The sequence below is a fragment of the Lates calcarifer genome, linkage group LG5 (genome assembly GCF_001640805.2).
Source record: "Lates calcarifer isolate ASB-BC8 linkage group LG5, TLL_Latcal_v3, whole genome shotgun sequence".
Lineage (NCBI taxonomy): Eukaryota > Metazoa > Chordata > Actinopteri > Centropomidae > Lates > Lates calcarifer.
The window spans coordinates 4726515-4750443 of NC_066837.1; the positions used below are offsets into that span (position 1 = coordinate 4726515).

The 23929-nt window shown below is 35.3% G+C and overlaps 1 protein-coding gene and 3 long non-coding RNA genes across 8 annotated transcripts in view; 2 read left to right on the forward strand and 2 right to left on the reverse strand.

Annotated features, from left to right (window-relative positions):
* Positions 1-4061, forward strand: LOC108887198 (uncharacterized). The gene is made up of 5 exons (XR_001961570.2): positions 1-213; positions 1444-1507; positions 2060-2127; positions 2695-2758; positions 3482-4061. It is a non-coding gene; the product is annotated as an uncharacterized LOC108887198 (long non-coding RNA).
* LOC108887199 (uncharacterized) lies at positions 2787-22123 on the reverse strand. Of its 4 annotated transcripts, none has more exons than XR_007813203.1 (5): positions 22008-22123; positions 15294-15348; positions 15087-15202; positions 3709-3812; positions 2789-3505 (listed from the first exon to the last, which is right to left on the reverse strand). It is a non-coding gene; the product is annotated as an uncharacterized LOC108887199 (long non-coding RNA). The 4 variants fall into 4 exon arrangements; XR_007813202.1 differs by lacking the exon at positions 22008-22123 and adding an exon at positions 15964-17215; XR_007813204.1 differs by lacking the exon at positions 22008-22123 and having other exon boundaries at positions 2787-3505; positions 15011-15202; positions 15294-17216.
* On the reverse strand, positions 5179-9975 carry LOC127142449 (uncharacterized). Its single transcript, XR_007813205.1, has 3 exons — positions 9554-9975; positions 7496-7609; positions 5179-5693 (listed from the first exon to the last, which is right to left on the reverse strand). It is a non-coding gene; the product is annotated as an uncharacterized LOC127142449 (long non-coding RNA).
* LOC108887196 (calmodulin-regulated spectrin-associated protein 3) overlaps positions 17221-23929 on the forward strand; it is a 15387-nt gene continuing 8678 nt past the window's right edge. For both annotated transcript variants that reach the window (XM_018682480.2, XM_018682484.2), the window contains exons 1-6: positions 17221-17434; positions 21673-21950; positions 22098-22238; positions 22495-22581; positions 22734-22769; positions 23295-23342. In XM_018682480.2, coding sequence (XP_018537996.1) covers positions 17299-17434; positions 21673-21950; positions 22098-22238; positions 22495-22581; positions 22734-22769; positions 23295-23342 — 726 coding nt within the window. In that variant the 5' untranslated portion in view covers positions 17221-17298. The remainder of the gene's footprint in view (positions 17435-21672; positions 21951-22097; positions 22239-22494; positions 22582-22733; positions 22770-23294; positions 23343-23929) is intronic.

The following is a 23929-nucleotide window of genomic DNA, read 5'->3' on the forward strand; positions in this document are numbered from 1 at the left end:
CGGAAAACAGATTTAAACCAAGTTTGAACCATTGCTTCGGTTTGTCAGTAGCGAGAGAAAACGTTGGTAGTAGTGAGGTCTGGATGCTAAAGCAAACTCTGGAGCTGCTTTTTTCACGTTAATGAAGAGGTCTGGATGCTAAAGCAAACTCTGGAGCTGCTTTTTTGTCGAACACGAGTAAGACTTGACGCTGAACGCACCTCCAGCGCGAAGGTAAGGCAAACAGCTAGCGGCTAGCGTTAGCATTAGTGTTATCGGAGAGCGTTAGCATTAGCAACGAGCATTAGCCTTAGCATTACCTTGTAATGATATTTTAAATTATTTTCAGTCATTTATACCGCGTGGGTAAGAGTTCGTTTGTGTTTCAGTGACTGAGGCGTCCCTGGCATGAGTTGTGGGCACCTAACATGGACGGGTGATGGCACCCTTAGGGGCTTAGAAAACAGTGTAAATCCTTGTTTGTTTTTGTTCATTTTACCGACATTTTGCGCCTCTTTGTCATTTTATGTTCCATCCTGATCATTTGAACTCCGTGGTTGGTGGTTTTTCATGTCGCTGACATCGGCTTGTGGCTATTTGTGGTCATTTTATATCATTTTGGGTCTCTGACTGTTTTACACCTGGGTGTTAGCAGTGGTGGTGAGCGTTAGCATTAGCCTTAGCCTTTTTCATTTTGTAGTCCTTTTTATTTGCATGGGTTAAAAGTGTGTTTGTGTTTCTGTGACTAAAGCGTCCCTGGCATGGGTTGCGGAGGGTGGTAACTGTTTAGTTGTCCGTTTATCTGTTTACAACGCCGTTTGCATTTTTCTGCTTCTTTATAATTTTATGGTCTGTCATTTTGTGTCTATTTGTGGTGGTATTGCATCGTTTAGCGTCTCTAGCTGGCTGTTTTACCTCTACTTATGGTCAGCTTCTTTGTGGTTGTTTTGTATCGTATTGTGTCTTTGGTTTGGTGTGAATCTCTGGTCATTTAACGTTTCTTTGAGACCGTTTTTTGTTTCTTTGTCCTTTTGTGTGTCTTTGTAGCTTTGTGATAGTAATCTGTCCATAGCCATCCATTGATCCCTTGATGAATACATTATTGATTAGAAATTTGTTTGTGGTGACTTGAGACTTTATTGAGCTCAATTTTGTGTTAAATACAGGCTTGAACTGGATTGTAACTCTGTGCCCCTCCACAAGTTTTAAGCCTCGAGAGTAGGTTACAATGTATGAGCTGAGATTACTGTTAAATTACTGAGAAGATTGTTTTTCTCTCTGAGATCAATGAAGTCATATTCTAGTAACACAATTAATTAATTCACCTCAAAACTCAAAGTGTGATTGTCAAGGTTCTAGTGTTGAGTTTTCAGTGTTGTGTTCTTCTACACTGTTCAAGTTTTGGAAATGAGATATTCTTTATTAATGAGGTTATTTGTTTTGTGTTGTGCTTGTGTTTTCCAGGTTTGCTAGTTCAGCTGTTGCAGCCTGGACAAAGATGCCACCTCTCAGCTCACAAAACAAACAGGTATGTGTCCTAGCCAGTCTAAAAAAAGCTGAAAGTTTGAATCATTGGTATTTAATGAGTTTAACTTTGAATATAATATCTCATTTATAGTGTCCATAAATTATCAGAAAGTAGAGCCAGTTATAATAATTTTTTAAAACTCAAAATAGTTGTCAGTTAGTTTTCTGCCTGTGGCCTGAAGTATAAGTAAAAATACCACAAGTTAAAACCCTGCTTTACTTAAGTGAAAGTTTTTATTATGCAGTTCACAGTAATATACATGATTCTTCTGGTAATTAGTTGACAGACAATTAATATAGAAATTTAAGATAATCATATTAGTTAATTTTTCCCAAATATGTATTGATACTGATTCTTAAAGGAGTGATGCTTTTTCTTGTCATATGTGACAGTAAACAGCTCATTTTCTGAGACACTCCTTTAATGTTTGGAAAGTGTTCTGGTTTGGCTGTAATGTTGAATGTTTATGTGTGTTTTGGGGTTAAACTGTTGAGGAATAGGTAGTAGTGTATTGATCATTTTCCTTTGCATATTTCTCTTTATTTCCCCCAGGTTTCACCACTTCATTCATGATCGTAAAGAATGAAGAAGTTCTTTGAGACCAGGACAGAGGCCTCCAGGTAATTCACATACAGTTTTACATCAACTGTTCAACACAGAGCACTGACTGTATAAGAGTTGTATATTTGTCACACATTTACATAGGTTATGAATGTACAGTTCAAAGAAAATGAAGAATTTAAACATCAGTTCTCTCTCTCACTCTTTCTTTCTCTTTTTTCCTCTCTGTTCCTGTCTCTGTCTTTCTCATTAGTACAGTAAATCATCCAGTTCAGTTTCACACTAGAACACTCTCATTTTTCTTCTTCTTGGCCTCTATCAACCAAATTTAGTTCAAATTTTAACTGACTGGAGAAAAAAACATTTCCATTCACTGCTGTTGTGTAAATATCAGGAGCTGGTGAAGTCAGTTCTCCAGTCAGAGCAGCTTCTTCTGTCTTGGTGTATAGAGCAAATTTAACTCTTGGACTAGTTCTGATCTCTCTCTCTTATCTTCTCTTCAGTGTCTTTTACTTCTCTATCTTTTGACAGTTTGAAGTTCAATACCCAGAAACACACTGTGCTTTAATTTTGATGTGTTAAAAGTCACATCTCTATATTAATGTTTGTTGTGTTTTTCTCCACAGGATTCAAACTTCAAACATTAAAGAACAGAGAGAAGAGACACAGATGTCAAGACATTTCCATAAGGTCAGTGTTAGTTTATTCTTTTCAGTCTGACTCTGTCATTAGCTCAGCTACAGTTCCTCTTGTCTGGAACAAACACCTTAGGTCTAAAAAGATAAGGATAATATATTTAAAAGATGTATATAAAACCTTAAAAAAATAGGTCTGATAAATCATGTTAAAACTTAAAACTTAAAATAAATCCTTAAAAAACAGGTTTATAGTAAAAGGATAAAACCTTTAAAAACATGAGAATTATGACCTTTTTCTTAAAATACAATACAATGATTTGTATAACATTGCTTTCAATATAGAGAAATGCAACTCAAAAGTTTAGGAAGAAATCTTTATTGATTTTATTCCAGACAAGATTTAACAAATCACAGCAAAGATGATGACAGACATTTGACCACAACGAAACACTTAATGTAGTTATGAGCACATTTTCAAAAGATGAACAGGTCCAGTAAGCATTTTTGTGATCATTCAACTGCTTATGATACAATTATTTTATTAATAATTGTATCATAAGCAGTTGAACGTTTTCACAGGCGAGAGAGAGAGAACAATTTCCAAAGATATATTAGTCTTTGGAAAATGTTCTCATGACTACATTACAGATGGTAGAAAAAAAACAGTGTTTTCACTTGAACAGGAAACCAACACTGTTTACAGCAGTTAGATGCTGGAAGTCTTATATCTAATTAACGGCTTTGTAACACTTTTGTTTTCTGTCATCCACTTCAGGTTTTCCACTGCTGTTGTCTTCTCCTGCAGAGACAAGAACACGTGTTAAGCACAGAAACAGATCAATAAATCTATTTTTCCTTTCCTAAACTGTGCTTATTAATTTTTTATACCTAATTGCAGGGATTTAAGCTAAACTTTTTACAATGCAGTCAGTATCACATGTTTTTCCAGTTACAGTGATGTCTAGAAAGAGTTCTGAAACTCTATATAAAATAAGAACCTACTGTAATTACTGTGACTGGCACGTCACTGTGAGTTGTGGACAATGTCTCTCTGATCATGGACCATGTCTCTGTGCTTATGGACATCGGGGACGAGGTGGTGACATCTGGAGGACATCAAAGAGAAACATACAAAGCAAAATGATTGATACACTACTACTTATTCCTCATCAACTGTTTAGCCATGAAAACACAGAAATATTCAACATTACAGACAAACCAGAACATTTAACAAACATAAAAGGGGGCTGTTTCAGAAAATCAATAGTTGCCTGTTATCACCAACAAATCACTGAAGCAATCTTGTATGTTACTGTGAACTGCACAGCAATAATAAACATTGTCATTTAAGTCAATGTTTGAATGAATGATTTTAGCTTGTGTTTATTATACTGCAGTAAAAAAGTCTATTTCTTCCACCTCAGACAGTTTCATTATTTCATTTCAACCTCCTTATTAACATTTAAAATGTATTGGTTTACTGTTCTTTTCATTTAACAAATAACAAAAACATTTACAAAGCTTATGTAGAACTGTTAAGTATATACAGTAAAGTTATTTTTAAAATCGCCCTCTGACCGACAATTAAAATTAACACACTTATGAACAACTCACTCCAAGATTTAGGTTAAAGAATTTATATTGTTTTCTATGATGTAGTCTTGTATATCTAGCACATAATTAAGAATTTCCAATTACACTAATGTGATACTTTTCAATCCAATTTTGACTGATCTGTAACAATAACATTTGACATTTTTATCCGTTACTATACAACATTTCTTTAATGGTTTTTCATGCCTTACTATACTGTGACTTTTTTTGACCATTTTTCATGCCTTACTTTTTTGACCATTTTTCATGCCTTACTATAGTATGACAATTTTTGACTATTTTTCATGCCTTACTATACTGTGACTTTTTTGACCATTTTTCATGCCTTACTATACTATGACTTTTTTTGACCATTTTTCATGCCTTACTATACTGTGACATTTTTTGACCATTTTTCATGCCTTACTATACTGTGACTTTTTTTGACCATTTTTCATGCCTTACTATACTATGACTTTTTTTGACCATTTTTCATGCCTTACTATACTGTGACTTTTTTGACCATTTTTCATGCCTTACAATACTATGACTTTTTTGATCATTTTTCATGCCTTACTATACTATGACTTTTTTTGACCATTTTTCATGCCTTACTATACTATGACAATTTTTGACTATTTTTCATGCCTTACTATACTATGACTTTTTTGATCATTTTTCATGCCTTACTATACTATGACTTTTTTTGACCATTTTTCATGCCTTACTATACTGTGACTTTTTTTGACCATTTTTCATGCCTTACTATACTATGACTTTTTTTGACCATTTTTCATGCCTTACTATACTATGACTTTTTTTGACCATTTTTCATGCCTTACTATACTGTGACTTTTTTGACCATTTTTCATGCCTTACTATACTATGACATTTTTTCACATTTTTTAACGCCTTACTATACTATGACATTTTTTCACATTTTTTAACGCCTTACTATACTATGACATTTTTTCACATTTTTTGACACCTTACTATACTATGACATTTTTTCACACCTTACTATACTATGACATTTTTTCACACCTTACTATACTATGACGTTTTTTCACATTTTTTGACACCTTACCATACTATGACATTTTTTGACACCTTACTATACTATGACATTTTTTCAAATTTTTTGACACCTTACCATACTATGACATTTTTTGACGCCTTACTATACTATGACATTTTTTCACATTTTTTGACACCTTACTATACTATGACATTTTTTCACATTTTTTAACGCCTTACTATACTATGACATTTTTTCACATTTTTTGACACCTTACCATACTATGACATTTTTTGACAACTTACTATACTATGACATTTTTTCACATTTTTTGACGCCTTACTATACTATGACATTTTTTCACATTTTTTGACACCTTACTATACTATGACATTTTTTCACACCTTACTATACTATGACATTTTTTCACATTTTTTGACGCCTTACTATACTATGACATTTTTTCACATTTTTTAACGCCTTACTATACTATGACATTTTTTCACTTTTGACACCTTACTATACTATGACATTTTTTCACATTTTTTGACACCTTACCATACTATGACATTTTTTCACAATTTTTGACGCCTTACTATACTATGACATTTTTTCACATTTTTTAACGCCTTACTATACTGTGACATTTTTTCACATTTTTTGACACCTTACCATGCTATGACATTTTTTCACATTTTTTGACGCGTTACTATACTATGACATTTTTTGACGCCTTACTACACTATGACATTTTTTCACACCTTACTATACTATGACATTTTTTCACATTTTTTAACGCCTTACTATACTATGACATTTTTTCACATTTTTTGACACCTTACTATACTATGACATTTTTTCACACCTTACTATACTATGACGTTTTTTCACATTTTTTGACACCTTACCATACTATGACGTTTTTTCACATTTTATGACACCTTACTATACTATGACATTTTTTGACGCCTTACTATACTATGCCTTTTTTCACATTTTTGACACCTTACTATACTATGACTTTTTTTGACCATTTTTCATGCCTTACTATACTATGACTTTTTTTGACCATTTTTCATGCCTTACTATACTGTGACTTTTTTGACCATTTTTCATGCCTTACTATACTATGACAATTTTTGACTATTTTTCATGCCTTACTATACTGTGACTTTTTTGACCATTTTTCATGCCTTACTATACTGTGACATTTTTTGACCATTTTTCATGCCTTACTATACTGTGACTTTTTTTGACCATTTTTCATGCCTTACTATACTGTGACATTTTTGGACCATTTTTTATGCCTTACTATACTGTGACATTTTTTGACCATTTTTCATGCCTTACTATACTGTGACTTTTTTTGACCATTTTTCATGCCTTACTATACTATGACTTTTTTTGACCATTTTTCATGCCTTACTATACTGTGACTTTTTGGACCATTTTTCATGCCTTACAATACTATGACTTTTTTTGACCATTTTTCATGCCTTACTATACTATGACTTTTTTTGACCATTTTTCATGCCTTACTATACTATGACAATTTTTGACTATTTTTCATGCCTTACTATACTATGACAATTTTTGATGGTTTTTGAGGCCTTACTATACTATGACTTTTTTTGACCATTTTTCATGCCTTACTATACTGTGACTTTTTTTGACCATTTTTCATGCCTTACTATACTATGACTTTTTTTTGACCATTTTTCATGCCTTACTATACTATGACTTTTTTTGACCATTTTTCATGCCTTACTATACTGTGACTTTTTTGACCATTTTTCATGCCTTACTATACTGTGACTTTTTTGGACCATTTTTCATGCCTTACTATACTATGACATTTTTTCACATTTTTTGACACCTTACTATACTATGACATTTTTTCACACCTTATTATACTATGACGTTTTTTCACATTTTTTGACACCTTACCATACTATGACGTTTTTTCACATTTTTTGACACCTTACTATACTATGACATTTTTTCACACCTTACCATACTATGACGTTTTTTCACATTTTATGACACCTTACTATACTATGACATTTTTTCACATTTTTTGACACCTTACTATACTATGACATTTTTTCACACCTTACTATACTATGACATTTTTTCACATTTTTTGACACCTTACTATACTATGACATTTTTTCACACCTTACTATACTATGACGTTTTTTCACATTTTTTGACACCTTACTATACTATGACATTTTTTCACATTTTTTAACGCCTTACTATACTATGACATTTTTTCACATTTTTTGACACCTTACTATACTAAGACATTTTTTCACATTTTTTGACACCTTACCATACTATGACATTTTTTGACAACTTACTATACTATGACATTTTTTCACATTTTTTGACGCCTTACTATACTATGACATTTTTTCACATTTTTTGACACCTTACTATACTATGACATTTTTTCACACCTTACTATACTATGACATTTTTTCACATTTTTTGACGCCTTACTATACTATGACATTTTTTCACATTTTTTAACGCCTTACTATACTATGACATTTTTTCACTTTTGACACCTTACTATACTATGACATTTTTTCACATTTTTTGACACCTTACCATACTATGACATTTTTTGACAACTTACTATACTATGACATTTTTTCACATTGTTTGACGCCTTACTATACTATGACATTTTTTCACATTTTTTGACACCTTACTATACTATGACATTTTTTCACACCTTACTATACTATGACGTTTTTTCACATTTTTTGACACCTTACCATACTATGACGTTTTTTCACATTTTTTGACACCTTACTATACTATGACATTTTTTCACATTTTTTGATGCCTTACTATACTATGACATTTTTTCACATTTTTTGATGCCTTACTATACTATGACATTTTTTCACATTTTTTGACACCTTACCATACTATGACATTTTTTGACACGTTACTATACTATGACGTTTTTTCACATTTTATGACACCTTACTATACTATGACATTTTTTGACGCCTTACTATACTATGCCTTTTTTCACATTTTTGACACCTTACTATACTATGACTTTTTTTGACCATTTTTCATGCCTTACTATACTATGACTTTTTTTGACCATTTTTCATGCCTTACTATACTGTGACTTTTTTGACCATTTTTCATGCCTTACTATACTATGACAATTTTTGACTATTTTTCATGCCTTACTATACTGTGACTTTTTTGACCATTTTTCATGCCTTACTATACTGTGACATTTTTTGACCATTTTTCATGCCTTACTATACTGTGACTTTTTTTGACCATTTTTCATGCCTTACTATACTGTGACATTTTTGGACCATTTTTTATGCCTTACTATACTGTGACATTTTTTGACCATTTTTCATGCCTTACTATACTGTGACTTTTTTTGACCATTTTTCATGCCTTACTATACTATGACTTTTTTTGACCATTTTTCATGCCTTACTATACTGTGACTTTTTGGACCATTTTTCATGCCTTACAATACTATGACTTTTTTTGACCATTTTTCATGCCTTACTATACTATGACTTTTTTTGACCATTTTTCATGCCTTACTATACTATGACAATTTTTGACTATTTTTCATGCCTTACTATACTATGACAATTTTTGATGGTTTTTGAGGCCTTACTATACTATGACTTTTTTTGACCATTTTTCATGCCTTACTATACTGTGACTTTTTTTGACCATTTTTCATGCCTTACTATACTATGACTTTTTTTTGACCATTTTTCATGCCTTACTATACTATGACTTTTTTTGACCATTTTTCATGCCTTACTATACTGTGACTTTTTTGACCATTTTTCATGCCTTACTATACTGTGACTTTTTTGGACCATTTTTCATGCCTTACTATACTATGACATTTTTTCACATTTTTTGACACCTTACTATACTATGACATTTTTTCACACCTTATTATACTATGACGTTTTTTCACATTTTTTGACACCTTACCATACTATGACGTTTTTTCACATTTTTTGACACCTTACTATACTATGACATTTTTTCACACCTTACCATACTATGACGTGTTTTCACATTTTATGACACCTTACTATACTATGACATTTTTTCACATTTTTTGACACCTTACTATACTATGACATTTTTTCACACCTTACTATACTATGACATTTTTTCACATTTTTTGACACCTTACTATACTATGACATTTTTTCACACCTTACTATACTATGACGTTTTTTCACATTTTTTGACACCTTACTATACTATGACATTTTTTCACATTTTTTAACGCCTTACTATACTATGACATTTTTTCACATTTTTTGACACCTTACTATACTAAGACATTTTTTCACATTTTTTGACACCTTACCATACTATGACATTTTTTGACAACTTACTATACTATGACATTTTTTCACATTTTTTGACGCCTTACTATACTATGACATTTTTTCACATTTTTTGACACCTTACTATACTATGACATTTTTTCACACCTTACTATACTATGACATTTTTTCACATTTTTTGACGCCTTACTATACTATGACATTTTTTCACATTTTTTAACGCCTTACTATACTATGACATTTTTTCACTTTTGACACCTTACTATACTATGACATTTTTTCACATTTTTTGACACCTTACCATACTATGACATTTTTTGACAACTTACTATACTATGACATTTTTTCACATTGTTTGACACCTTACTATACTATGACATTTTTCACATTTTTTGACACCTTACTATGACTATCACATTTTTTCACACCTTACCATACTATGACGTTTTTTCACATTTTTTGACACCTTACCTATACTATGACATTTTTTCACATTTTTGATCCTTACTATACTATGACATTTTTTCACATTTTTTGATGCCTTACTATACTATGACATTTTTTCACATTTTTTGACACCTTACTATACTATGACATTTTTTCACACCTTATTATTACTATGACGTTTTTTCACATTTTTTGACACCTTACCATACTATGACGTTTTTTCACATTTTTATGACACCCTTACTATACTATGACATTTTTTCACATTTTTTGACACCTTACTATACTATGACATTTTTTCACACCTTACTATACTATGACATTTTTTCACATTTTTTGACACCTTACTATACTATGACATTTTTTCACACCTTACTATACTATGACGTTTTTTCACATTTTTTGACACCTTACTATACTATGACATTTTTTCACATTTTTTTAACGCCTTACTATACTATGACATTTTTTCACATTTTTTGACACCCTTACTATACTAAGACATTTTTTCACATTTTTGACACCTTACCATACTATGACATTTTTTGACAACTTACTATACTATGACATTTTTTTCACATTTTTTGACGCCTTACTATACTATGACATTTTTTCACATTTTTTTGACACCTTACTATACTATGACATTTTTTCACACCTTACTATACTATGACATTTTTTCACATTTTTTGACGCCTTACTATACTATGACATTTTTTCACATTTTTTTAACGCCTTACTATACTATGACATTTTTTCACTTTTGACACCTTACTATACTATGACATTTTTTCACATTTTTTGACACCTTACCATACTATGACATTTTTTGACAACTTACTATACTATGACATTTTTTCACATTGTTTGACGCCTTACTATACTATGACATTTTTTCACATTTTTGACACCTTACTATACTATGACATTTTTTTCACACCTTACTATACTATGACGTTTTTTCACATTTTTGACACCTTACCATACTATGACGTTTTTTCACATTTTTTGACACCTTACTATACTATGACATTTTTTCACATTTTTTGATGCCTTACTATACTATGACATTTTTTCACATTTTTTGATGCCTTACTATACTATGACATTTTTTCACATTTTTTGACACCTTACCATACTATGACATTTTTTTGACACGTTACTATACTATGACGTTTTTCACATTTTTTGACACCTTACCATAATATGACATTTTTTGACCCCTTACTATACTATGCCTTTTTTTCACATTTTTTGACACCTTACTATACTATGACATTTTTTCACATTTTTTGACACCTTACCATACTATGACATTTTTTCACATTTTTTGACGCCTTACTATACTATGACATTTTTTCACATTTTTTAACGCCTTACTATACTATGACATTTTTTCACTTTTGACACCTTACTATACTATGACATTTTTTCACATTTTTTAACGCCTTACTATACTATGACATTTTTTCACTTTTGACACCTTACTATACTATGACATTTTTTCACATTTTTTGACACCTTACCATACTATGACATTTTTTGACAACTTACTATACTATGACATTTTTTCACATTGTTTGACGCCTTACTATACTATGACATTTTTTCACATTTTTTGACACCTTACTATACTATGACATTTTTTCACACCTTACTATACTATGACGTTTTTTCACATTTTTTGACACCTTACCATACTATGACATTTTTTCACATTTTTTGATGCCTTACTATACTATGACATTTTTTCACATTTTTTGACACCTTACCATACTATGACATTTTTTGACACCTTACTATACTATGACGTTTTTTCACATTTTTTGACACCTTACCATAATATGACATTTTTTGACCCCTTACTATACTATGCCTTTTTTTCACATTTTTTGACACCTTACTATACTATGACATTTTTTCACATTTTTTGACACCTTACCATACTATGACATTTTTTCACATTTTTTGACGCCTTACTATACTATGACATTTTTTCACATTTTTTAACGCCTTACTATACTATGACATTTTTTCACTTTTGACACCTTACTATACTATGACATTTTTTCACATTTTTTGACACCTTACCATACTATGACATTTTTTCACAATTTTTGACGCCTTACTATACTATGACATTTTTTCTCATTTTTTAACGCCTTACTACACTATGACATTTTTTCACACCTTACTATACTATGACATTTTTTCACATTTTTTAACGCCTTACTATACTATGACATTTTTTCACATTTTTTGACACCTTACTATACTGTGACTTTTTTGACCATTTTTCATGCCTTACAATACTATGACTTTTTTTGACCATTTTTCATGCCTTACTATACTATGACTTTTTTTGACCATTTTTCATGCCTTACTATACTATGACAATTTTTGACTATTTTTCATGCCTTACTATACTATGACAATTTTTGATGGTTTTTGAGGCCTTACTATACTATGACTTTTTTTGACCATTTTTCATGCCTTACTATACTATGACTTTTTTTGACCATTTTTCATGCCTTACTATACTATGACTTTTTTTGACCATTTTTCATGCCTTACTATACTGTGACTTTTTTGACCATTTTTCATGCCTTACTATACTGTGACTTTTTTGGACCATTTTTCATGCCTTACTATACTGTGACATTTTTTGACTATTTTTCATGCTTTACTATACTATGACAATTTTTGATGGTTTTTGAGGCCTTACTATACTATGACTTTTTTGGACCATTTTTCATGCCTTACTATACTATGACAATTTTTGACTATTTTTCATGCCTTACTATACTATGACTTTTTTTGACCATTTTTCATGCCTTACTATACTATGACAATTTTTGACTATTTTTCATGCCTTACTATACTGTGACTTTTTTGGACCATTTTTCATGCCTTACTATACTATGACTTTTTTTGACCATTTTTCATGCCTTACTATACTGTGACATTTTTTGACCATTTTTCATGCCTTACTATACTATGACTTTTTTTGACCATTTTTCATGCCTTACTATACTATGACAATTTTTGACTATTTTTCATGCCTTACTATACTGTGACTTTTTTGGACCATTTTTCATGCCTTACTATACTATGACTTTTTTTGACCATTTTTCATGCCTTACTATACTGTGACATTTTTTGACCATTTTTCATGCCTTACTATACTATGACATTTTTTGACTATTTTTCATGCCTTACTATACTATGACTTTTTTTGACCATTTTTCATGCCTTACTATACTATGACTTTTTTGACCATTTTTCATGCCTTACTATACTGTGACTTTTTTTGACCATTTTTCATGCCTTACTATACTATGACAATTTTTGATGGTTTTTGAGGCCTTACTATACTATGACTTTTTTGGACCATTTTTCATGCCTTACTATACTGTGACTTTTTTTGACCATTTTTCATGCCTTACTATACTATGACAATTTTTGATGGTTTTTGAGGCCTTACTATACTATGACAATTTTTGACTATTTTTCATGCCTTACTATACTATGACATTTTTTGACTATTTTTCATGCCTTACTATACTGTGACTTTTTTGACCATTTTTCATGCCTTACTATACTGTGACTTTTTTTGACCATTTTTCATGCCTTACTATACTATGACATTTTTTGACTATTTTTCATGCCTTACTATACTGTGACTTTTTTGACCATTTTTCATGCCTTACTATACTGTGACTTTTTTTGACCATTTTTCATGCCTTACTATACTATGACTTTTTTTGACCATTTTTCATGCCTTACTATACTGTGACATTTTTTGACTATTTTTCATGCCTTACTGTACTATGACAATTTTTGATGGTTTTTGAGGCCTTACTATACTATGACTTTTTTTGACTATTTTTCATGCCTTACTATACTATGACATTTTTGGACCATTTTTCATGCCTTACTATACTATGACATTTTTGACTATTTTTCATGCCTTACTATACTATGACAATTTTTGAGGCCTTAATATACTATGACATTTTTGGACCATTTTTCATGCCTTACTATACTGTGACATTTTTGGACCATTTTTCATGCCTTACTATAGTATGACTTTTTTTGACCATTTTTCATGCCTTACTATACTGTGACATTTTTTGACTATTTTTCATCCCTTACTGTACTATGACAATTTTTGATGGTTTTTGAGGCCTTACTATACTATGACATTTTTGGACCATTTTTCATGCCTTACTATATTGTGACTTTTTTGACCATTTTTCATGCCTTAATATACTATGATAATTTTTTGACCATTTTTCATGCCTTACTATACTATGACCATTTTTGACTATTTTTCATGCCTTACTATACTATGACAATTTTTGAGGCCTTACTATACTATGACATTTTAGGACCATTTTTCATGCCTTACTATACTATGACATTTTTGGACCATTTTTCATGCCTTACTATACTGTGACTTATTTGACCATTTTTCATACCTTACTATACTATGACATTTTTGGGCCATTTTTCATACCTTACTATACTATGACCATTTTTGACCATTTTTCATGCCTTACTATACTATGACAATTTTTGACTATTTTTCATGCCTTACTATACTATGACCATTTTTGACTATTTTTCATGCCTTACTATACTATGACAATTTTTGACTATTTTTCATGCCTTACTATACTGTGACTTTTTTGACTATTTTTCATGCCTTACTATACTATGACATTTTTTTGACCATTTTTCATGCCTTACTATACTATGATATTTTTTGACCATTTTTCATGCCTTACTATACTATGATATTTTTTGATGGTTTCTGACTTTATACACACAATCAATTCTTATTATATTCAGTTCTTGATTAATTAAATACCAAGTTTTGGACAATGTTTCTCTCCCTGTCTCTTTGATCGGGGATGATGTCTCTTTAGGTTTGAGCTGGGATTTACCCTTCAGCTCAGTTCTTCACGCTTATTCCGGAATCAGGTCGCATGGCAACAGGCTAAACAGCGCATTCCACACATCCCTCTCCCCGGCAACATTTTCCAGCTCCTCCTGGGGGACACTAAATGAAGAAATGAAAGCAATTACTGACATTAATAATTCAGGTCATCAACACATATTTTTCAGACTGAGTAGATGTTTCAGACACATACCTGTTGGTATGATGTTGGTGTTTCTGTCCAAACTCCAACAGCTGAACAAGTAGACCTGCAAAACACAAGTACAACACATGAAACACTGATTAACTAATTAATACAAAATGGTAATGGAAACGTTTTACCACTAAAACCCATAAACACGACAGTGAAAACACTACAGCCTTGACAATTACAAATTAAACGTGATTGATCACAAAGAGAAACAAAATGATGATGACATGATAGACATATGATAGATATAAACTGAGTTGGAATGACCAGGGTGGAACACAAATTACAAAGAGATGCAAAATGTCCCGGTAAAGTGACTGTAAACGAGTACAACAGGGATTTAAACAGACAATGAAGACCTTGTAGTGTTTTCACCCGTCCACGTTGGAGGTTCACAACTCATGTCAGGGAAACACAAACACACTCTTACCCATGCGATAAAAACGACTGATAATTGAAATAAGGTCAAAAAATGTCATTAAAAGAGAAAGACTAATACTAAGGCTCGTCGCTAACGCAAATGCTAACGCTAGCCACTAGCTAGCTCGCTCCTTAGCCTTAGCTTCGCGCCGCAGGTGTATTCAGCCTCCAGCCTCACTCATGTTCAACAAAAACAACTCCAAAGCTTGTTTTTGCATTCAGACTTCTTCAGTAATTAAGTTTATCACCGTACTGACAAACCGAGGGGACGATTCAATTGTTGGTTTTTATCTGTTTTCCGACTTCGTTTCTCCGTCTCTCTGCGCTCTTCCCGCAGGCTCAGGTCAATGACGACACACAACGCGACCACACAACACACGTGACCAACATAATATTATTATTTCAGTACCAATACTTTTACATTACACATATTTCAGTGCCAATGTGTCCCTCTTCAGTGTGCGTTTTGTTTTCAATGTTAAATCTTAATGTCACTGTCCTAACTCCATGTTGTCCACCAGTCGCATTTCGCTGAAATTAATTTCTAAATTTAATTTCTGCTTTATTTGTTTTTGATTTCTGTTTTGTTGACAAGCAGGAGCCACCATATAGCTAGAAGGGCTAAAATAAAAATAAATAAATAAAAATATAACCTATACAATAACAAACTTCTGAACTAAACTGTTTTCACAGCTTTGTATCTGGAAGAGATAACTACAGGAGATTACTGATCTGAAGTTCTTAGTAACAGTGAAGCCCTCGTTTGGTTTCTTATACATGACAAATAAAGTGTCTCCCTTGAAATATTTTAGTCAGAATGCAAAGTAGAATATAGACATTAAAATTTCAGCTCATATTAAATTTGTGATCTGCTCCACAGAATAATCTATATGCATGAAAAAGAATCTAAAATGATCTAACATTCCTCCATATGTGAGGTATAGTTTGCATATATGATCAGGCTTAAGGTCTCTATAAGTTTCCTGAAAGACACTGGCCTACTGTTATTGTACTACAACCTCAGCCTTCTGCTGTCTCCACTGCCCAGTTCACTGATGGGATGAAGTCGGTGCCCTGCTCAAGGGCACCTCCACGTGGAGGAAGGGGACACTGACTTACGATTTATTTTTTTATTTGTAAAAACGATGAGGATGTTTTTCCCCAGAATTAACATTTAAGCGAAGGAGGCAACACATGAATTCTGTTGCTGCTGCCGCTGCTTTCACCAAAATCCAAAACAAGAAGGATCTGAGAGGCATATTTTTCACTGACATCCCCATTGGCCGACATGTGACGTCCATGGGGGCGTGGAGCCGGTTAAAAGAATAAGTGAGGTATGTTATTCTCCATATAACACATTTAGATTTGATTAAAGGCTAATATTAGAGCTGTTTTTGAAAATCATCTCTGTCTGTTTAACTTTTTCTAATCCTGTCATCATTCGTTTCAGTCTGCGTCTGCACAGGGTCCTCCTCCATCTGTCCTCCTCCTCCTCCTCCTCCTCCTCCTCCTCACATTTCCCCGGTGCGGTGCCGCTCGTGCTGCTGCTGCTGCTGCCTCCGTGTCCTCCGTGCGGCACAGCGCGGCCATGGTGGACTCTCCCAGCGCGATGAAAAAGACCTTCTCGGTGCCGGAGATAAAACCGTTGGACCAGTACGACTTCAATCGGGCCAAGATCTGCGCCAGCGTCCGGTGGCTGCTGTCGAAATCGTACGGCTCTGCAGGTAGACCCCCAGTCCGTTCACATCGTCACCGAGGCGCTGCTTGGGTGGGGCGCTTAATAATTTATCCTGCTATATATGGAGCTCGGAGTTAGACGTTTCTGGTTTTACTTGGCGTCTAGGGGGAACCTCCAGCATCCAACTGCTCAGCATCCATCCTTAATCTGGCCGCTGCACTGATGCTTACAGTTTAACCTGTTCGTTCCTCCCGGGATGTGCGGCTTTAAGCTGCTATCGCATGTAGGTTACCGTGTTACCGAGGAGCATTTCCAGCCAGTTATTGACATGAATATGAGGCTTGTCAGGAGGAATCTCCTCAGTGGTGCGTGATGCATGAAGAAACTGGAGGCTGTCATCGCTGCAGTGCAACAAAGCCTTTTGTCAGAGCCGCTTCATCAGGCCTGTGAAGGGGTCCACCAGGCAAAATATAACCTACACATAAAACGGCTGTAATGCTTTCCAATGATGTAGAATAAACGCCTGCAAAAAGCTGTATATGTAGCTGATGTGTGGGCCGGCTGTAAATGGGTCAAGACCGCTTAATATTTGTGTCAGTGTTACGCGCGCACGTTGGGCTATAGCGCGTGGCAGCATAGTGAAGGTGACATAGGTCTTTTAAGACAATGGAGTGTTTTTTGGTGGTAACTGCTGCAGATGCATTAAAATTCTGTTGAATATTTTGGAGATTATTTCTCAAAGTGTGGCATGTTAGAGGAGCAGAAGCTCGTATATATTCTCGTCAGTGGTCAAACAAGGTGTAGTAATAGACAGGATGAACTGAAGAACAATTATAATAATAATTATAATTAACGCCTTTATGGATCTTATAATGCTGTTCTTTTGTTGACACAGTGCCAGAGATATCGATTCATCGCTGTGCTGTTTCTGCAGGTTGTGTTATTGTGTCTTGCTGGATGACATCATACTGCAAAGGTGCTCCTAGTTGAGGCTGCAATTAGTGATTATTTTCATTATTGATTAATCCATCAATCATGATCCAATCTATCATCTACAACGTGTAAATTATAGAATAGTAACAGTTCCTATCAACATGGGACCAGAGTATATTTGGATTTTTTTGAGAACTAATCTAAATGATTAATTGATTATCTAAATTTAAATGGTTCTAAATGGTTGATAAATTTGTGGATCAACTAACTGTTTTCTTCTGTTTGTCCTCCTGAGGTGTTTGTCAATAACACAGATACAAATGTCAAGCTCCAGTCAAACATCAGGTCTGTGTGCAGATTCAGGCTCTGCTGACTAACACAGTGATGTCACTCTCTAGACTAAAACTGCAATAGTAAACTTATATAGTTATCTTTTATGGAATGATCCATGCTTCCCTGCTGTAGTAATAGCTTTAGACAGAATTTCATGTTATATTTGTGCCCAGTCTACGAGCCAGTGGGACAGGGGGAGAGATGAGCTGAAAACCTCCCAGCAGGGAGGCTTCATTGTTGTCTGTCAACTATGGAAAATGCCCAGTGGGTGTCTCATACAATTTTAATGGAAGCCCAGAAGAAAATAGCACTAATAAAGCCACACATGAAATTCAATCACAACACACACTCCTGGTGCTGTTCGGATTTATTACACCTGACATGGCCAAAGGATGTCCTCTACAAAAAATAACTTTGTTAGTGGCATTTCCTCCTGGTTTATTGTTGTTATTTTTGAGAACTCATTAGATTTGTCCAGGTCAGCTATAAACACAGACAGAAATAATGAACCCTGAGGCTTTTTATGATGTCAGTAATATGTGTTATCCAGTAAAGTGAGGAAAGATTTTACTTGGCTGGCTGTGAAATGACCTCACTGAGATTAAAGATCTCTTGCTGTCTGTGCAAAATCCCAAACTATCTGCCTGGCTGGAAACTGCTATACTCAATCAATATTTTAATATTAACAATCGATCACTTACTCATACATGTAAGGAGTCAGTTGCATTAATAAACTCACAGAGAATTATCACGAATTGTACAGTTCAACTCAACTCCACACAGCTTTTTTTTAGCTGTTTTTAGTTCATTGTTTTTGTTTTCCAGTCCACACGTTTAGTGTGGTTTACTCTCACCACTGCGTCTCTGTTGTTTTTGGCTGCAGCATGAGGCTGTTTGCTGTGGAACAGGCATTTTTACTGTTTTCTGACATTGTATCGACAAAACAATGAATCAGTTAGCCTAATGGAGAAAGTAATCAGCAGATTAGTCCACAATGAAAAACATTAGTTGCAGCCAAAACATGTGTTAGGACATTGCGGTAGGGAGGTTTGAATGAGTCATTATATTATCACCTTGTCAATATCTTTGGTGATTTCTATCACCTGATCATGCTCATAAAATCTATACACTGTAGCATCGTTGTGCTGTTTTAGCTCCACGGGCCTGTTTCTGTTTCATCCAGATTAAATTAGCTTTACATTTAAGTGGGTTAGCTGGGACCTACTCTGCAGTCCAGTCTCATTTCCTCCGCTGTGATTGGGACAGAATGGCCGCTCTCCATTTCTACCGTTCCCATAGTGACAGCAGTCCTATTTCCTCCCAGTGCTGCAGAGTGTGAAAGGCGACGGTTTAACCCCAAACAGTGTGTATCACACTGCAGTGGCGTGTGTTTAAACTATTGTTTATGTAGTGACACAGATAGATATTTCTCTTCTCTTCTCTTCTCTTCTCTTCTCTTCTCTTCTCTTCTCTTCTCTTCTCTTCTCTTCTCTTCTCTTCTGCAGCAGAGAGTAAGGAAGGAGAGGATGGGAAGAAAAAAGCCTTACAACAGTAGGTTACAGAGAGAAAGAAAAAAAGAGGAGTTGTAGCCCATTACAAGTCATACTTAGATGTGTATGGACAGATGAAGGAGTAAAGGATTAGAGAGAGATGGTAAGGGCTTGAAGGAAAAGAGGAGCGACTGAAAGAGCAAATGGAAGAGATGTAGACTGATATTCCCTTTAAGAAGTCCACTTCAATCTTCAGGATTATCCTGACTTGTTGTGCAGCCGTCCAGAGGCTGCAGAGTTGGAATATGGGTCAGTCAGAAAAGTGTGTGTCCTCTCCGTGTGTGTGTCTATGCAGTGACCCACTCATTGTGGCCGGAGCTTCTTGCACATCGTAGATTTCTTGACATGCACACACACACTCATGTCTGGGTGGGTAACCTCTCTGAGCTGGGCTGTTCATGCAGATGATGACATTATCCTCTCCTGCAGGCTCCCTGCAGTCAGACACTGTCACTTACTGTTGCCTATTTTCCACTGTGGGGAAACTTCTTCACTTTTATCCTGTAGTTGTTTAGTTTTCTCTGCCAGAACAGACAGTACAGTGGAGCTACAGTCTCTTGGCTGCAGCCTGACCTTTGTAACCTTTTCCACATGGGACAATGCTTTTGCAAGGCAGTACTATGCATTGGCATTACAGTAGGTGCTGTCTCTTTCTCAGAGTGCAGTGCAGTGAAGGTGACTCATTTTTCCAATCTCTTACAGTATCCCTGCAAGAAGAAATATCATATTCTCTCACATGCAGCTCAGAAAATGTTCTCGAGTAGATGAAAGATTGTCTCCATTCAGAAATTTCCGCTTGTAGATAATGACTGAGTGGACTCTTTCAGCTTGTACCATCCATCCACTGAAATATTAATTCTGAGCTACAGTCATGTTTGCAGCTCTTACTTCCTTACTTCAGCATGCTGTGTGCATCTGTGATGCTAACATGCTCAGAGAGACAATGGTAAACTGCTGATGCTAAGATGGTGTAAGGACAGGATCACCATAGTTAATCCTGAATGGACATGAATGTCTATATCATGATGCCTCAAGAGGAAAAGTCAGTATGATTCATCATGTGGGAACCATGAATGTCTTCGTGTCAATCCATGAAGTCAGTGTTGAAATATTTCAAAAAATAAGCAGATGATGCTAAAAGAAAAGGATAACCAGAGGTAGTGGGGTTCATCCTCTGGGGGCCATGAATATGTGAAATAAATTTCATGGCAATCCACCCTAAAGCTGTCAAGACAATCCACTTAAATCCAGAAATGTCAACCTCATAGTATTACTAGAGGAAAAGTCAGCAGAGTGATTTGGATTCATCCACTGGGAACCATGAACATGTGAAATGAATTTCATGGCAATCCACACAGTTGTGTCGTTCAGTCTGAACTGAAGTGGTAGAGCAACAAACTGACCACCCACAGTCAGGCTGCCAGCATAACCCGAAAAGTTCAGAGCCACCCTCTCTCTTTTTCCTCAGAAAATGTTCCTGTCGAGTTGCGGGAGCCGCTTTACAAGGACCAGTATGAACAAGAGCACCTCAAGCCGGCCGTCTCCAAGCTGCTTCTCTCCCCGGAGATCTACTGCCGAGCTCAGGCCCTGCTGGCCCAGGCACATGGGGTCTCTTTGCCAGCGTCACAGGGGTCCCCGGCCGACAACTCCGCCCTGCTGCAGTTCCTCATCAAGAGAGGTTTCACCCCGAAGGTCCAGGATGTAGATGTCACCGAGGAGGATCTCAGCAACGTCCCCATCAAGACAGTAAGTGTGTGTTTCAGTCTGACAGGTTTGGTTTACAGTGGTAGAAGCAGTACTTACATTCATGATATTTACTGAGTAGAAAAGTTTAGCTTCAGCTTCAGTCACTCAGGTGGTTAATTTGTCCCTCTTGTCCCTTGATTGGTGCAGAAATCCCACCTTGCCCTGATTGACGCTCTGATGTCACTGGCTGCTAAAGAGACGGTGGGCCGGGTGAAGATGGCGGTGGAGGCGGAGCAGATTGGCGTTGGGTCTCCATGGGAGAACGCTCTGCTCTTCTGGGTCAACAGGGTGAGACCACGTTGTGTCACTCCTTATTCATGACTAAATGTATTTAATTAAAGGGCAGATTCACATTTAATGCTACTGTTTTCATTTGTTGAGTTGTATCAGGTGCAAAAAGAGTGAAGCTGATGCTGTGTGTAGTTGACAGCATGTCATGTGGATGAAGCCTGTTAATTTTTTCTGCTTTAATGAAGCGATTTGAAATTCTTGAAAAAAAAAACTGTGAACTTATCCTTTAACAGTAGTTGTCTTGTGCTTGCAGTTGAACCAGAGGTTGAGAGAAAGCACAGAGGAAGAGGAGCCCCCAAAGTCGCAGACGTGTACAGACCTGCAGCCCGCTCAGGAAACGGTAAAAACACCTGCAACACACACATGCATGATGATTTGCCGTAAAACAACTGTCTCTCACTGTTGTGTTGCTGAAGCTTCTAACATCGACCTTGCTCTGCTTCTCTGTTTTCTCCCACTGGTTTATCTCTGTCGTGCCTTGCTCTCTGGCAGTGTCAATCCACCCGTTGGTACTGGAAACTAGTCCCCGTAAGTGTAACTCTCCTTCTGTCTTTCTTTCTCTCTCTCAGTCTGTCCATCTGCTATGGCTGACATTATTGTTCCCGCTGGAAATACCATACATACCTCTTATCTGTCCTGTTATGAAAAGTGCCTCTGTCTATGACCTTTTCAACTGACTTATTAGATGCCACTGAAATGTCCGGTAATTGATCATTATTATTATTAACTGATGATGTTTAGGACCCTGAGGGTGTTTCTGACTTTGTTACATTCAGTCATCAGTTTCATCTCAAGTTGCCCAGATTATCAGAGCGGAGGGGGAGAGGGAGATGTTGGAGAGGAGGGAGGGAGGTGAAAGTACATCCCTGTTGATTATTAAACTACCTCCACCCCCCCATTTGTTCGCCCCTTTCCTCCTCCTCCTCCTCCCCCGTCGCTCCTCTCTCCCTGAGCAGTGCCATGTGACTTTGTGGTGTGGCGGTTCCCATGATGATCGGCCCCCTTGTCATTTATGCTTGTTTCCCTCTCTCTGCCATCCCCCCCCCCATCCAGCATGCTATCGCTTTTTGTTTGAAGGAGTCGGGGAATAAGCCGCCAGTGGTAACGTATAACACCTCGCTCTTATCTCACCCTCATCCTCCATGTCTCCCGTAGCAACGCACTCAACTGACTGACAGACTGACCAATCGCCACACCTCTCCCACGCTGTTGACCAATGACTGACTGACTGCAAACTAACCGCCACTCCAACCCCGAGGTTGGATGGATCAATTAAAACTCATTAGCTTTTAACACTATTGATCCATATGTATTTATGTTTCACTTCTTTTCTTTAAAGAGTGTGTTACAAAGCCATGTTATAGGAGGCATAATAGACTGGGTGTTGATCTAATAATTAACTTTTCATCTTTGTACTCCTGCAACACGGCTGCACAACATCATTCAAGTTACAGCTGATGTACTTAGACATGCACCGTTTGTTTTGTTTTTGGGTGTATTTTATCTCATGTGCACATTTAAAAGAGCAATACAGCATCTAAGCTGTAAAATTCACCTTTTTTTTATCTGATTATGTAGTTATTACCTGATCAGAAGTGAGGACTCACAGTGTTGTCAGTGCCTGTTTTTGCTGCATGGACACCGGAGGAACAACGTCCTCATTCTCACTTTAAATCACTGACATTTTT